Source organism: Oncorhynchus kisutch, unplaced genomic scaffold, assembly GCF_002021735.2.
Source record: "Oncorhynchus kisutch isolate 150728-3 unplaced genomic scaffold, Okis_V2 scaffold3465, whole genome shotgun sequence".
Classification (NCBI taxonomy): Eukaryota; Metazoa; Chordata; class Actinopteri; order Salmoniformes; family Salmonidae; genus Oncorhynchus; species Oncorhynchus kisutch.
In genome coordinates, this window is record NW_022265410.1 from 64,046 (window position 1) to 78,275 (window position 14,230).

A 14,230-nucleotide genomic window follows, 5' to 3' on the forward strand; every position below is an offset into this window, starting at 1 on the left:
TCTGGTAAAAAAGTTGTGCAATATATGGTGAATAGCGTGCCATTTGGGACTCAAATCCTTCTGGATAAACAACAATAGTTGATAATATAAAACAGAAAAGGCTGAGTGGTAGGACTAACAGTAATGACGGTGATGACTAAAGGCTGAGTGGTAGGACTAACAGTAATGATGGTGATGACTAAAGGCTGAGTGGTAGGACTAACAGTAATGATAGTGATGTTTAAAGGCTGAGTGGTAGGACTAACAGTAATGACAGTGATGACTAAAGGCTGAGTGGTAGGACTAACAGTAATGACGGTGATGACTAAAGGCTGAGTGGTAGGACTAACAGTAATGACGGTGATGACTAAAGGCTGAGTGGTAGGACTAACAGTAATGATAGTGATGACTAAAGGCTGAGTGGTAGGACTAACAGTAATGACAGTGATGACTAAAGACTGAGTGGTCGGACTAACAGTAATGACGGTGATGACTAAAGACTGAGTGGTCGGACTAACAGTAATGACGGTGATGACTAAAGGCTGAGTGGTAGGACTAACAGTAATGACAGTGATGACTAAAGGCTGAGTGGTAGGACTAACAGTAATGACAGTGATGACTAAAGGCTGAGTGGTAGGACTAACAGTAATGACGTGATGACTAAAGGCTGAGTGGTAGGACTAACAGTAATGACGGTGATGACTAAAGGCTGAGTGGTAGGACTAACAGTAATGACAGTGATGACTAAAGGCTGAGTGGTAGGACTAACAGTAATGACGTGATGACTAAAGGCTGAGTGGTAGGACTAACAGTAATGACGGTGATGACTAAAGGCTGAGTGGTAGGACTAACAGTAATGACGGTGATGACTAAAGGCTGAGTGGTAGGACTAACAGTAATGATGGTGATGACTAAAGGCTGAGTGGTAGGACTAACAGTAATGATGGTGATGACTAAAGGCTGAGTGGTAGGACTAACAGTAATGACAGTGATGACTGAAGGCTGAGTGGTCAGACTAACAGTAATGACAGTGATGACTAAAGGCTGAGTGGTAGGACTAACAGTAATGATGGTGATGACTAAAGGCTGAGTGGTAGGACTAACAGTAATGACAGTGATGACTAAAGGCTGAGTGGTCGGACTAACAGTAATGATGGTGATGACTAAAGGCCTAGGACACAATCTTGCTCCAAACCTACTATTTTATATTTCTATATAACTTTCTGTATTTTCTAGTGTGCCGTTTTTACACTGTATAGATGTTCCTGCCAAAACCAGCAGCTGGATCTACGCACTGGTATTTTCTTTCTTTCTAGAACTCATTTTACAATTACATCACTCCCTGCAGAGTCGACAGGAAGTGGAGATTTCTCGTTTTCATTATACAGTCATTTTCAACTTAATTTTCGTTTCCCATGAAAAGCAGAAGCAGCGACTCTGTTCAGGCGTCCTTCTATGTTTAATATCTCTTTTGTCATTGAGTCCTGCAATGGGAAAGGGGGATACATTCAGCTCTTGTCTTAACCGCCCTACACGTGTACATCTTAATAAACAGGGCTGTAGTCCAGTAGTCTTGTCTCTCCATATCTAGTCCTTCTTAATAAACAGGGCTGTAGTCCAGTCTCTCCATATCTAGTCCTTCTTAATAAACAGGGCTGTAGTCCAGTAGTCTTGTCTCTCCATATCTAGTCCTTCTTAATAAACAGGGCTGTAGTCCAGTCTCTCCATATTTAGTCCTTCTTAATAAACAGGGCTGTAGTCCAGTAGTCTTGTCTCTCCATATCTAGTCCTTCTTAATAAACAGGGCTGTAGTCCAGTAGTCTTGTCTCTCCATATCTAGTCCTTCTTAATAAACAGGGCTGTAGTCCAGTCTCTCCATATCTAGTCCTTCTTAATAAACAGGGCTGTAGTCCAGTAGTCTTGTCTCTCCATATCTAGTCCTTCTTAATAAACAGGGCTGTAGTCCAGTCTCTCCATATCTAGTCCTTCTTAATAAACAGGGCTGTAGTCCAGTCTCTCCATATCTAGTCCTTCTTAATAAACAGGGCTGTAGTCCAGTCTCTCCATATCTAGTCCTTCTTAATAAACAGGGCTGTAGTCCAGTAGTCTTGTCTCTCCATATCTAGTCCTTCTTAATAAACAGGGCTGTCAGAAAGCTACTTATTGTGCTATACATGTCTATTTCCCTCCCTCTCTATCTGTCTCTCTCACACACACGCAAACACACACACACACACACACACACACACACACACACACACACACACACACACACACACACACACACACACACACACACACACACACATTCTCCCCTCTCGGTCTCCATAGATTAGTTCTGATTTGTTTTGAAATGTGCTTTGAAATATTCACTTTATTCTCCTGGAAACTGGAAATGAGTCCAGCTGGATCGCTTTGAGCACCAGGCTCCTATCATTGTCAGCAGCACAGATGAGAGAGCACTAAGCCAGGAGAGTTGTCTCCATCATATAACTGCTCTAGTATGTATGGCCAGTCCATTGTCCATGAGCCAGAAATGGACTGGCCACAGGGCAGATGGGCTCTACTGTCACGTTCTGACCTTTATTTTCCTATGTTTTGTCTTTATTTAGTATGGTCAGGGCGTGAGTTGGGGTGGGCAGTCTATGTTTTGTCTTTATTTAGTATGGTCAGGGCGTGAGTTGGGGTGGGCAGTCTATGTTTTGTCTTTATTTAGTATGGTCAGGGCGTGAGTTGGGGTGGGCAGTCTATGTTTTGTCTTTATTTAGTATGGTCAGGGCGTGAGTTGGGGTGGGCAGTCTATGTTTTGTCTTTATTTAGTATGGTCAGGGCGTGAGTTGGGGTGGGCAGTCTATGTTTTGTCTTTATTTAGTATGGTCAGGGCGTGAGTTGGGGTGGGCAGTCTATGTTTTGTCTTTATTAGTATGGTCAGGGCGTGAGTTGGGGTGGGCAGTCTATGTTTTGTCTTTATTTAGTATGGTCAGGGCGTGAGTTGGGTGGGTATTCTATGTTTTGTCTTTATTTAGTATGGTCAGGGCGTGAGTTGGGGTGGGCAGTCTATGTTTTGTCTTTATTTAGTATGGTCAGGGCGTGAGTTGGGGTGGGCAGTCTATGTTTTGTCTTTATTTAGTATGGTCAGGGCGTGAGTTGGGGTGGGCAGTCTATGTTTTGTCTTTATTTAGTATGGTCAGGGCGTGAGTTGGGGTGGGCAGTCTATGTTTTGTCTTTATTTAGTATGGTCAGGGCGTGAGTTGGGGTGGGCAGTCTATGTTTTGTCTTTATTTAGTATGGTCAGGGCGTGAGTTGGGGTGGGCAGTCTATGTTTTGTCTTTATTTAGTATGGTCAGGGCGTGAGTTGGGGTGGGCAGTCTATGTTTTGTCTTTATTTAGTATGGTCAGGGCGTGAGTTGGGGTGGGCAGTCTATGTTTTGTCTTTATTTAGTATGGTCAGGGCGTGAGTTGGGGTGGGCAGTCTATGTTTTGTCTTTATTTAGTATGGTCAGGGCGTGAGTTGGGGTGGGCAGTCTATGTTTTGTGTTTCTATGTTTGGTTTCTGTTTCGGCCTAGTATGGTTCTCAATCAGAGGCAGGTGTCGTTAGTTGTCTCTGATTGAGAATCATACTTAGGTAGCCTGGGTTTCACTGTTGGTTTGTGTGTGTTTGTCGCCACACGGGACTGTTTCTGTTTGGTTATGTCACGTATTCGTTTATTGTTTTTGTATTTCATAGTGTTCAGTGTTTTTGTTTTTAAAATCGTCATGAACACTTACCACGCCGCATCTTGGTCCGATGCTTACCCTGCCGTTACATCTACCATCTTCCTTTATCCCATGCGGGCCTGTCTAAATGGGATGTTTTGGCAGAATGATCATTATTTGGCTAATCGTGAGGGCATCTTGGAAAAACGTGTGTGGTATGGGGGCCTCGTTGGGAATAAATGGGCCGGTGTGTTATAAATTCCCTTTCTGGTTCCAGTCCGCCCCTTTTCATTGTGTTTGAGATCTGGTACAGAGCAGAGGAGACGTGAAGTGGTGTGATGATGTCTCAGGGGGGTCGGTGGCTGTTGCAACATGTTGCAACATTGTAAACGCTCATCATTAGTCTGTGTACAATGGCTGTTGATTCATTCATTTAAATGTCATACAATCACATGTTCTGCAAATGTACTTTTCATTTCATATATTAATTCCCATACAGCATGGTTATATGTCTTCCCATACAGCATAGTTATATGTCTTCCCATACAGCATGGTTATATGTCTTCCCATACAGCATGGTTATATGTCTTCCCATACAGCATGGTTATATGTCTTCCCATACAGCATGGTTGTATGTCTTCCCATACAGCATAGTTGTATGTCTTCCCATACAGCATGGTTATATGTCTTCCCATACAGCATGGTTATATGTCTTCCCATACAGCATGGTTATATGTCTTCCCATACAGCATAGTTGTATGTCTTCCCATACAGCATAATGTCAACCCATGTTGACACTGAGACTGTTGTCTAGTCTATGCCTAATGAGGCCTGAACGACAGACAGGCAGACAGACAGACAGACAGATAGATATCTACTGTATAACACAACACTGGTATGTTTTCAGCCCTGCGGGCAACGTTTTCTGTGGGCCCCAGTGTGTAGTGAGCTAATCAAACCACCTCTATAATATCCTGGGTATTAACACCAAGCAGAGCCAACAGAGCCTGGAGAAATCTCTGCATCTATTCCACATGTATAATGCAGCAGCAGGAAATGGAATCCAGAGAGCAGAGCAGCTCTTCAGTTGAGGCTGAACAGGCTGATTGGTCACTGGACTTAGTCTATGCCCCAAATGGGACCCTATTCCCTGTATAGTGCACTACTTTTGACCAGAGTTCATAGATGGTAGTGCAGAGTGTCGCAAGGCAAGTGAACCCTATTCTCTATATACTGTAGTGCATTACTTTTGACCAGAGCCCTATGGGAGCCTATTGGCCCAAAATAAGTGCACTATATAGAGAATAGGGTGCTATTCGGGATGAGAGCTTAGTTCTGGTTCAGCTGCATGAAGTGATACATCTCTGTGTTTTGCTGAGACTTTGGACAAGGTCTCACGAGAATCCCAATTAAGGAGCTAATGCTGAATATATTTCCTTAAAACAGTTGGTAAACCAGGCACGTCTAAGGCTTCTTGGCAAACACTCAATGTTTACGTCCAAAATGGCACCCTATTTCCTTTGTAGTGTACTACTTTGACCTGGGCCCGTCGTGCATTATGCAGGCTATAGGGTGCCATTTTGGACGCCCCCACGTCACGTCCGAAATTGTATTGATTATGAGGGATGCGGGGGATGGAACGGTTGCCTAGATTCTAGAATAAGGGCAGGGCATTGTAGCCTAGAGGTGTGTTGTTTTTCATGGCGGGTCGATGTTTTTATTGATAGACGCAGTGTGAATTAAAACATGGAGCGGGAGAGCGCCTGTTTTTAACAAGGTTGACGAGGTTCAAATCAATAAAACACCCTTAGCATTGACCAGTTTATTAAATTAGTAAACAAAGAAAGTCCTACTTCTATTCTTGATACTGTGAGAAATTGATCCACAAACTAGGCCAATTGCTCCTGGACAAAAGCCGTTTTTGTGTTTTCTGGAACAACCCGATCCTCGTATAGACTCAGCACCATGGACAGCTAAAGGAGAGAATATATTCAACGCCGCGAAATCCAGCCTTTGATCCCGATTCCATTGTGATTTCACAGGAGAAGGTGACCTGCTCTGACGTAATCAACAACGCATGATTGTACTGCCTCAAACCTGTACGGACCGCAAAGAACATCTCAGCGACAGCGAGGCCTTCGCTTCATACAACTCTTGACAGTTCTTTCCGATCTAAACCTAACAATGGCGTTGCCGTTGGGAACATAAGGTCGGTAGACCTCTTCGCGCTGAAGTACATTACCCCGTTGACCCAATTTATTCTGGGTCAGTCTTTGATGTCTTGTAGAGAAAAACAACACATAGGCCTGCATGTGAAACGAACATAAAATTAGAAAGTACTGCAGTCAGTCGTGTGCGAATGTTTAATAACATAAAGAGAGCGAATTCAATGTGTAGTATTCTAGCGGTGTATCTATCCTGTCAATCTAATGTTATGTGTAGTATTCTAGCGGTGTATCTATCCTGTCAATCTAATGTTATGTGTAGTATTCTAGCGGTGTATCTATCCTGTCAATCTAATGTTATGTGTAGTATTCTAGCGGTGTATCTATCCTGTCAATCTAATGTTATGTGTAGTATTCTAGCGGTGTATCTATCCTGTCAATCTAATGTTATGTGTTGTATTCTAGCGGTGTATCTATCCTGTCAATCTAATGTTATGTGTAGTATTCTAGCGGTGTATCTATCCTGTCAATCTAATGTTATGTGTAGTATTCTAGCGGTGTATCTATCCTGTCAATCTAATGTTATGTGTTGTATTCTAGCGGTGTATCTATCCTGTCAATCTAATGTTATGTGCGCATGCAGGTGAGTGCAGGCCTATATACATAAAAGCATGGATAATGTTGGCTATACACTGTGACCTGAGGTCTGGATTAGTTCACAGGTGTGTCTGTGTGTGTGTGTGCGTGTGCGCGTGCGCGTGCGTGCGTGGAGGAACATGAGTAGCCATGCAGTAATCAGAGCCCACCTCTGTCATTGAACCCATCTGTTGGCATCAGACACTGCCTCATGCTAACCTGTTTCGGTTTCAGGCTTTGTGAGGCTGGTCATTCTTCTCTCTGCTGCTACACTGAGCTGTGACGCTGTGATATTATCACTGGGGAGACTCCATGACACGTCACTGAGCTGTGACGCTGTGATATTATCACTGGGGAGACTCCATGACACGTCACTGAGCTGTGACGCTGTGATATTATCACTGGGGAGACTCCATGACACTTCACTGAGCTGTGACGCTGTGATATTATCACTGGGGAGACTCCATGACACTTCACTGAGCTGTGACGCTGTGATATTATCACTGGGGAGACTCCATGACACTTCACTGAGCTGTGACGCTGTGATATTATCACTGAGGAGACTCCATGACACTTCACTGAGCTGTGACGCTGTGATATTAGTAGTATCTTCCTGTATGGTACAGGTCCTGCTGAGAGCACAGACACAGAGATGAAGCCTGTGTGCTGCTCAGCCTAGACAGTGGATAGGGTGTCACTAACCCAGATCCTGTTGCAGATGCTAGCCTACTGCTGTTGACAACGCCATCGTCACTATGACCAGCCTAGGGATCCAGCAACGTCCCACTGACCACAGACAGATAGGGAGGAGTCCTTTACTCCTGTCTCACAAACAGAGGTCCTCCTCCTCCCTGCCCCTCCTGAAACACCTGCACCAGGCTGGGGGGCCGTATGCTGTCGTTGAGCCCCAGACAGACCCGCCGTCGCTGGGTGACTACTTCTCCCTCCTCCAGCGTCTGAAAGAGGAGACTTACATGTACAAACAGAACAAGGATCTGAAACAGGTACAGAGCAGGAAGCCATGGTGTAAGCAACAGCCTCACTCTCCACCTCTGGCCAGGTAAGAGAACAGTCTTATCCTCCTGCATGACTCCATTTTGTTTGCCAGTGCCCTACAGTATATTTGGTTATTGTACTGTCTGTGTTGTACATCATGTCTTGGTGCACTATGTACTGTCTGTGTTGTACATCATGTCTTGGTGCACTATGTACTGTCTGTGTTGTACATCATGTCTTGGTGCACTATGTACTGTCTGTGTTGTACATCATGTCTTGGTGCACTATGGGAACTACATGTAGCTTAGCTGATGGAATGAAATCCTTTAGTCTGTCATAGACTTGATGGTCAGAGATGTTATGAATGATGTCACATGGGAATGTTAGCGGGTCACATCTGAACAGGAGTGTCGTTGGGAACCCTAGTCTACATCCCGAATGCCATCCTATTCCATTTACAGTGAACTACTTTTGACCTGTCCAAATAGGGAATAGGGTCCCATTAGGGATGCCCTTGACCTTGACTTGTTCATCAGCAACAGGTGTAAATGTCCTCTTGCAGTCCTCTTCCCAGAGGCCCTAGCAGCAGAGTCCCACCACTTCCCGGAGTTCCCAGTAGCAGCAGCAGTGTTTTACCGTCGGATCGTACCCAGCGTAGACTGAGCCAGCACTCCAGCCACAAGATGGCGTCCTCCTCCTCCTCCTCCCAGAAGAGTAAACACACACCTGCCATCATTAAGGGCCATCGCCACTTAAGCTACGGAGGATCCGTCCCACCTGAGTAAGATTAGCATTAAGGACCATTACTTTTTAATGGCGGAAACTTGTCTTCTGATTTACTTGAACCCTTCTGAGTATCAAGCATTCAGTAGCATTCAGAAAATTCTCTCTCAAAATAATATAAACATTTTTTTTTTTAACTATTCCAAGTGTGAGCCAAAGTCCTTGATTTCGAGTAATTGTGAGATTGTGGATTGATTGAAAATGTACTAACCATTTTTCTCCTTTGAAATGTCCACATTCACCTACCAAGGGTATGTTGTATAGGTTGGGTTTGTGTTCCAAATGGCACCCTATTCTCTACACTGTGCACTCCTTTTGACCAGTAGTGCACTCTATAGGGAATAGGGTGCCATTTGAGAGGCAACTGAGGGTTCTTCTCCTTTAATGTCTTCACAGGAACATCACCATTCAACAGTTTTATGACCTTACACCTACCAAGAAAAGTAACCTCCGCCTCAACGACCAGCTGTAGGTCGCCTTTTACATATTATATAGTGTGTCCCAAATGGCACCCTATTCCTGATATGGTGCACTATTGTTGACCAGGGCCCATATGGTTGTGGTCAAAAGTAGTGCACTATAAAGGGAAGAGGGTGCCATTTGGGATGAACTGCTATAGTTCATCACTGGACCATGGCTGAAATCAGTTTTACACCAATATAATGTTCATATTGATTATCCTCTTATTTTACAAACATTTATTTTCAGTATACCAAAACCAACGGACATCAACATCGGGTAAGTACTCATTCTGTGATCTAGATCAGTTTCTCGTTCTCAACTGTTACAGTACTACTGGAATATCCTTCAACCGCAGGGCTCTCCAACCCTGTTCCTGGAGAGCTACCCTCCTGTAGGTTATAACTCCAAACCTGTTCCTGGAGAGCTACCCTCCTGTAGGTTTTATCTCCAACCCTGTTGCTGGAGAGATACCTTCCTGTAGGTTTTATCTCCAACCCTGTTGCTGGAGAGCTACCCTCCTGTAGGTTTTATCTCCAACCCTGTTCCTGAAGAGCTACCCTCCTGTAGGTTTTATCTCCAACCCTGTTCCTGGAGAGCTACCATCCTGTAGGTTTTATCTCCGACCCTGTTCCTGGAGAGCTACCCTCCTGTAGGTTTTCCCTCCAACCCTGTTCCTGGAGAGAAACCCTCCTGTAGGTTTTCCCTCCAACCCTAATCTAGCCACCTGATTCTAATAATTAGCTGGTTGATAAGCTGAATCAGGTCAGTTACAACTGGGGTTGGAGTTAAAACCTACAGGAAGGTATCTCTCCAGGAACAGGGTTGGAGCAGAAAACCTACAGGAGGGTAACACAGTAACTCTCCAGGAACAGGGTTGGAGACCCCAGTTCTACAGAAACTACTTATATACAGTTGATCTCTGCTTCCTTTATTGTTATGCCCTCCTCCTCAACAGTAAGATCATTATAAAATGTACAGGATTCATATCCATCTAACTGCTTACTGTATATGAAATGTTGTCTCTGTCCTTTATTGCTCTGCCCTCCCAACAGAGAGTGGAGAAAGGAGGACGCAGTTTATAGTGCTAATATAATTTTACACTGACTGCTTCAATACAGTTGTAATGGCTGTCCCTCCTTCACTGCTTTGCCCTCCCTCCCAACAGAGAGATAATGATACAGTTGTAATGGCTGTCCTTCACTGCTTTGCCCTCCCTCCCTACAGAGAGATAATGATACAGTTGTAATGACTATCCTTCCTTCACTGCTATGCCCTCCCTCCATACAGAGAGATAATGATACAGTTGTAATGCCTGTCCTTCCTTCACTGCTCTGCCATTCCTCCCTACAGAGAGATAATGATACAGTTGTAATGGCTGTCCTTCCTTCACTGCTTTGCCCTCCCTCCCTACAGAGAGATGATGATACAGTTGTAATGGCTGTCCTTCCTTCACTGCTTTGCCCTCCCTCCCTACAGAGAGATGATGATACAGCTGTAATGGCTGTCCTCCCTTCACTGCTTTGCCCTCCCTCCCTACAGAGAGATAATGATAAAGGTTCCAATTCCAAAAGAACATCCGTATCAGACCCACATCTCCCGCTTCGCCCTGTTCCCAACGTTCCGCTCACCAGACGACCCCGACACAGGCGTGAGAGCTGCGTCCCTACGACCCCTGAACCCCCTCGTCCCGTCCTCTGCTCCAGAGGTCACCGTGCTGAGAAAGACAAAAGGTGGTGTGCGTGCGTGCTTGTGTGTGCGAACTGCATGTGTGTCTGTGCGTGTCTGTATGTGTGTGTGTGTGTGTGTCTGTGTGCTTGCCCGTATAAGGTTGCACACACAAGCACAAGCCTCATTCCCAGATGAAGTGTCTTGTCTTCAATCCCAGGAGGTCCTTACCGTCATGAGGTACTGGAGGCACCCATGACAACCAGGAAGAAAACCATCTCATGGCCAGGACAACATGGCTTCCTGGATGTGAGTAGCTACAGTACAGTCATTTAGCTAAGTCAGGTTTCCCTCTCACTGTACACAGAAACATGTGCGTCCCAAAATAGCAAACTATTCCCCATAGAGTGCACTGCATAGGGTATCGAGTGCTATTTGGGAGGCAGAATAGGATCCTTAATGTTATAGTTCATCTCATCTGACCAGTGAAGCCCAATAAATGAATGTTCTCAATGAAGTGAATGACTAGGGATTTGTTCTAAATGGTACCCTATTCCTTAATAGTACCCTATTCCAGGGCCATGCTCAGAAGTAGTGCACTCTTAAGGGAATAGGGTGCCATTCGGGAAACAACCTAAGGAAGAAGGTCACATGCACACTACATCTGTTCCTGACACCTGTGTCACCTTTGTCTCTCTCTCAGCACCCCAAGCCAGTTAAGGGCGAGGCCCAGACCCAGGTATTCTACCCTAAGTCCCAGAAGACAGTGTTTCCCAACCCCACATTGCGTGACTGGGACGTCACGCTGTCTGAACGAACAGCCAACATGCTCCGCAACGTGGAGAAGTCCCACTGGGTCACCTCCTACCAGCTTCACTACACAGGTATAGAGAGCAGAGCCCCGAACACGCAGGCTGTATCCCAACAGGCTTCCTATTCCCTATATAGTCCATACAGCTCTGGTCAAAAGATGTGTCCTCTATAGGGGACAGGGTGCCATTTGAGACGCTACCAGAGACATGGAGGAATACCCACACTAGTTGGACCAGGGAACTGGCGGCCCGCGGATCAATTTAACAATTACTGTTGTACATGTTTTTAGGAACTCAGTCTGGGTCTCAACTTCCTGTTAAGAGTTAGAATAGTAGAATACACAAGGTGCAAGTTTTGAAATTTGGTTGTGGATCAGCAGTTTTTCTACAGTCACTCAATTAGCCCCATGTCCACTACCATTGTTTAGATTGGTTAGTTAGTCTAGCCAGCTATCTAAACCTGTAGTAATCATGGTGGAATCACCGACCAGGGGGCCCCATTGATTTGGATAGTCAGTCTCACTCAGATATCATATTAAATATGGCAAGCATGTCATATGTTTTTACTCCAGGCACTGGGTCTACTAATCCCTGGAGGTTGGATGACTACCATGAGAACACCGTTGACATGATCACTGGGAAGACAACTCCCTACACAACACAGCTGGTACGTACAGACATGATCACTGGGAAGACAACTCCCTACACAACACAGCTGGTACGTACAGACATGATCACTGGGAAGACAACTCCCTACACAACACAGCTGGTACGTACAGACATGATCACTGGGAAGACAACTCCCTACACAACACAGCTGGTACGTACAGACATGATCACTGGGAAGACAACTCCCTACACAACACAGCTGGTACGTACAGACATGATCACTGGGAAGACAACTCCCTACACAACACATTAGCCTCCAAACCTTCTTTAACTTCCCCAACTACCATAGAAATAGTTTTAGACTGCTTAAACAAACAGTTTTTCTTCAGTATCACTTTACTCTGATGACTGAACAAGACAAACCTCCTCCTAACAAACCTGTGCTCGTCTCTCTCAGAGGGAGCGATCCCACCCCGTCCTGCTGCCCCCTAAACCACGAGACGGGCGCAAGGCCAGAATACGCCAGGGCCGTCATAAGGTGGAGAGCACCTACCACCCTCCTGTCACTGCCCCAGCAGCAGAGTCCCACAGCACAGACCAGACTTCCACACAGAATCACCCTGCTGGGCCTCTAGGAACTATGTCTGGTCATCAAAGTCATCAGGAGATAAAGAGGAACCCTTCTACTCAGGACGGCCATCCCAACAACAGCCATGGCCACTCAGAGCTCTAGCCAGGCCTGGGGCTGGAGATGTGTCTGTGCCGGAGCCTGCTCAGGTGTCTGGCTATGTGTTCCCTGGTCACCACCTTCAAGATCACGGCTCTAGGTGTGAGAGGTGTGGGGAGGAGAGGTGTGAGTGCCAGGTCAAGGAGGTCAGAGAAGGGCTCCATCACCCAGGGCCAGGGGCATCAGACCCCCAGCAGAGCAGCCAGGCTCCCAGAGCCTCCCTGGAGAAGGTCACAGACACAGAGAGCCCTCTGGCCTTGTACAGCTGCCATTCTCCCCTAAATGAGACCACAGAGGTCACCAAAGAGAATAACACCCAGAGAGAGGTGTGGTACGAGGACATTCCTAGCAGCAAGAAGCAGAGCTACACAGCATCAGGGGGTAACCTGTTCAGCCTGAGCCAGCCAGTTCCAGCATTGGCTACTAACAACACAGGGGCGGCATATGAATCTGAGACAGAACTGTCTGCTGCTGATCTGGTCTCTCCCAACATCCGTAACTGGCGTTCTGGCAGGAATTTAGTTCTGGGTTCTGAGATGACTGTCTATCAGACCCTTGAAGAACAGGATCGGGAGTGGCAGAACAGCGAGATCCCCATCCCACGCAGTATCTCCAACCCCTGTATTCAACCCCGTCCACATGCCCTGCCTTCCACCCACCCAGGGGAGAGGGGCCGGTGCCAGCTGGCCCTGTTGGAGCTCCAGGACTCCTTCAGTAAGTCGGAGGTCCACCGTCTCTTCCACAGCTCCCTCCAGGGGGGCGCGGTCGACCTGCAGGACAATGTACACACCGGGAGAAAGCACCGCTTCTACGGCTTCAACTCCTTCTATTTCCACAACTGAGCACTGTATTGTAGACCTACCACTATGCCCACAGTCTGTAGGGAGTGGAAGACATCAGAGGGCTTCGTGAGTGGAATGGGTCTACGGTCTACAACGTTCTCTCTTCATGATGGGAAATCCAACCATATACTGTCGCTTACTCAAAGCTACTGACATGTTTTGCTTATGATGTCTGTCTTATGATGTCTATCTTATCATGTCTATCTTATCATGTCTATCTTATGATGTCTGTCTTATGATGTCTATCTTATGTCTATCTTATGATGTCTATCTTATGATGTCTATCTTATGATGTCTATCTTATGATGTCTATCTTATGATGTCTATCTTATGATGTCTATCTTATCATGTCTATCTTATCATGTCTATCTTATCATGTCTATCTTATCATGTCTGTCTTATGATGTCTGTCTTATCATGTCTATCTTATCATGTCTATCTTATCATGTCTATCTTATCATGTCTATCTTATCATGTCTATCTTATCATGTCTATCTTATCATGTCTATCTTATCATGTCTGTCTTATCATGTCTGTCTTATCATGTCCGTCTTATCATGTCTGTCTTATGATGTCTGTCTTTCCATGTGCAGATGGTTCTAATAAAATCATCCAGAAGTAGTTTACATGCTTTGAGTGTATATATGCGGCACTATACATGACACAATGACAGATGGAATGACTGATGAACACATGAAAGGGACACATTTATGGTCCGTTAAAAAAGCCTAAAGAAATCTACAGATGACTAATAATACAAGTGGACCAAGGAGTCCACCTCAGACAATATACTGATGTGCATGTAGCCAGATACAGAGTCCAGATACAGAGTCCAGATACAGAGCCAGATACAGAAT

General features: G+C 45.5%; 1 protein-coding gene across 6 annotated transcripts; it reads left to right on the top strand.

Annotated features, from left to right (window-relative positions):
- The first annotated feature begins 5,081 nt into the window (after positions 1-5,081).
- Positions 5,082-13,999, top strand: LOC109878214 (uncharacterized protein C7orf31). 6 transcript variants are annotated; one of them, XM_031820531.1, is made up of 10 exons: positions 5,082-6,484; positions 6,712-7,537; positions 8,036-8,254; positions 8,653-8,724; positions 8,965-8,994; positions 10,258-10,448; positions 10,604-10,692; positions 11,087-11,267; positions 11,768-12,066; positions 12,262-13,636. In XM_031820531.1, the coding sequence occupies exons 2-10, from the start codon at positions 7,233-7,235 to the stop codon at positions 12,535-12,537; spliced, it is 1,662 nt and encodes a 553-aa protein (XP_031676391.1). In that variant the 5' UTR covers positions 5,082-6,484; positions 6,712-7,232; the 3' UTR covers positions 12,538-13,636. The 6 variants fall into 6 exon arrangements, with proteins under 6 accessions (XP_031676391.1, XP_031676393.1, XP_031676394.1 ...); XM_031820533.1 differs by having other exon boundaries at positions 5,082-5,941; XM_031820534.1 differs by having other exon boundaries at positions 5,082-5,885.
- Positions 14,000-14,230: the final 231 nt, after the last annotated feature.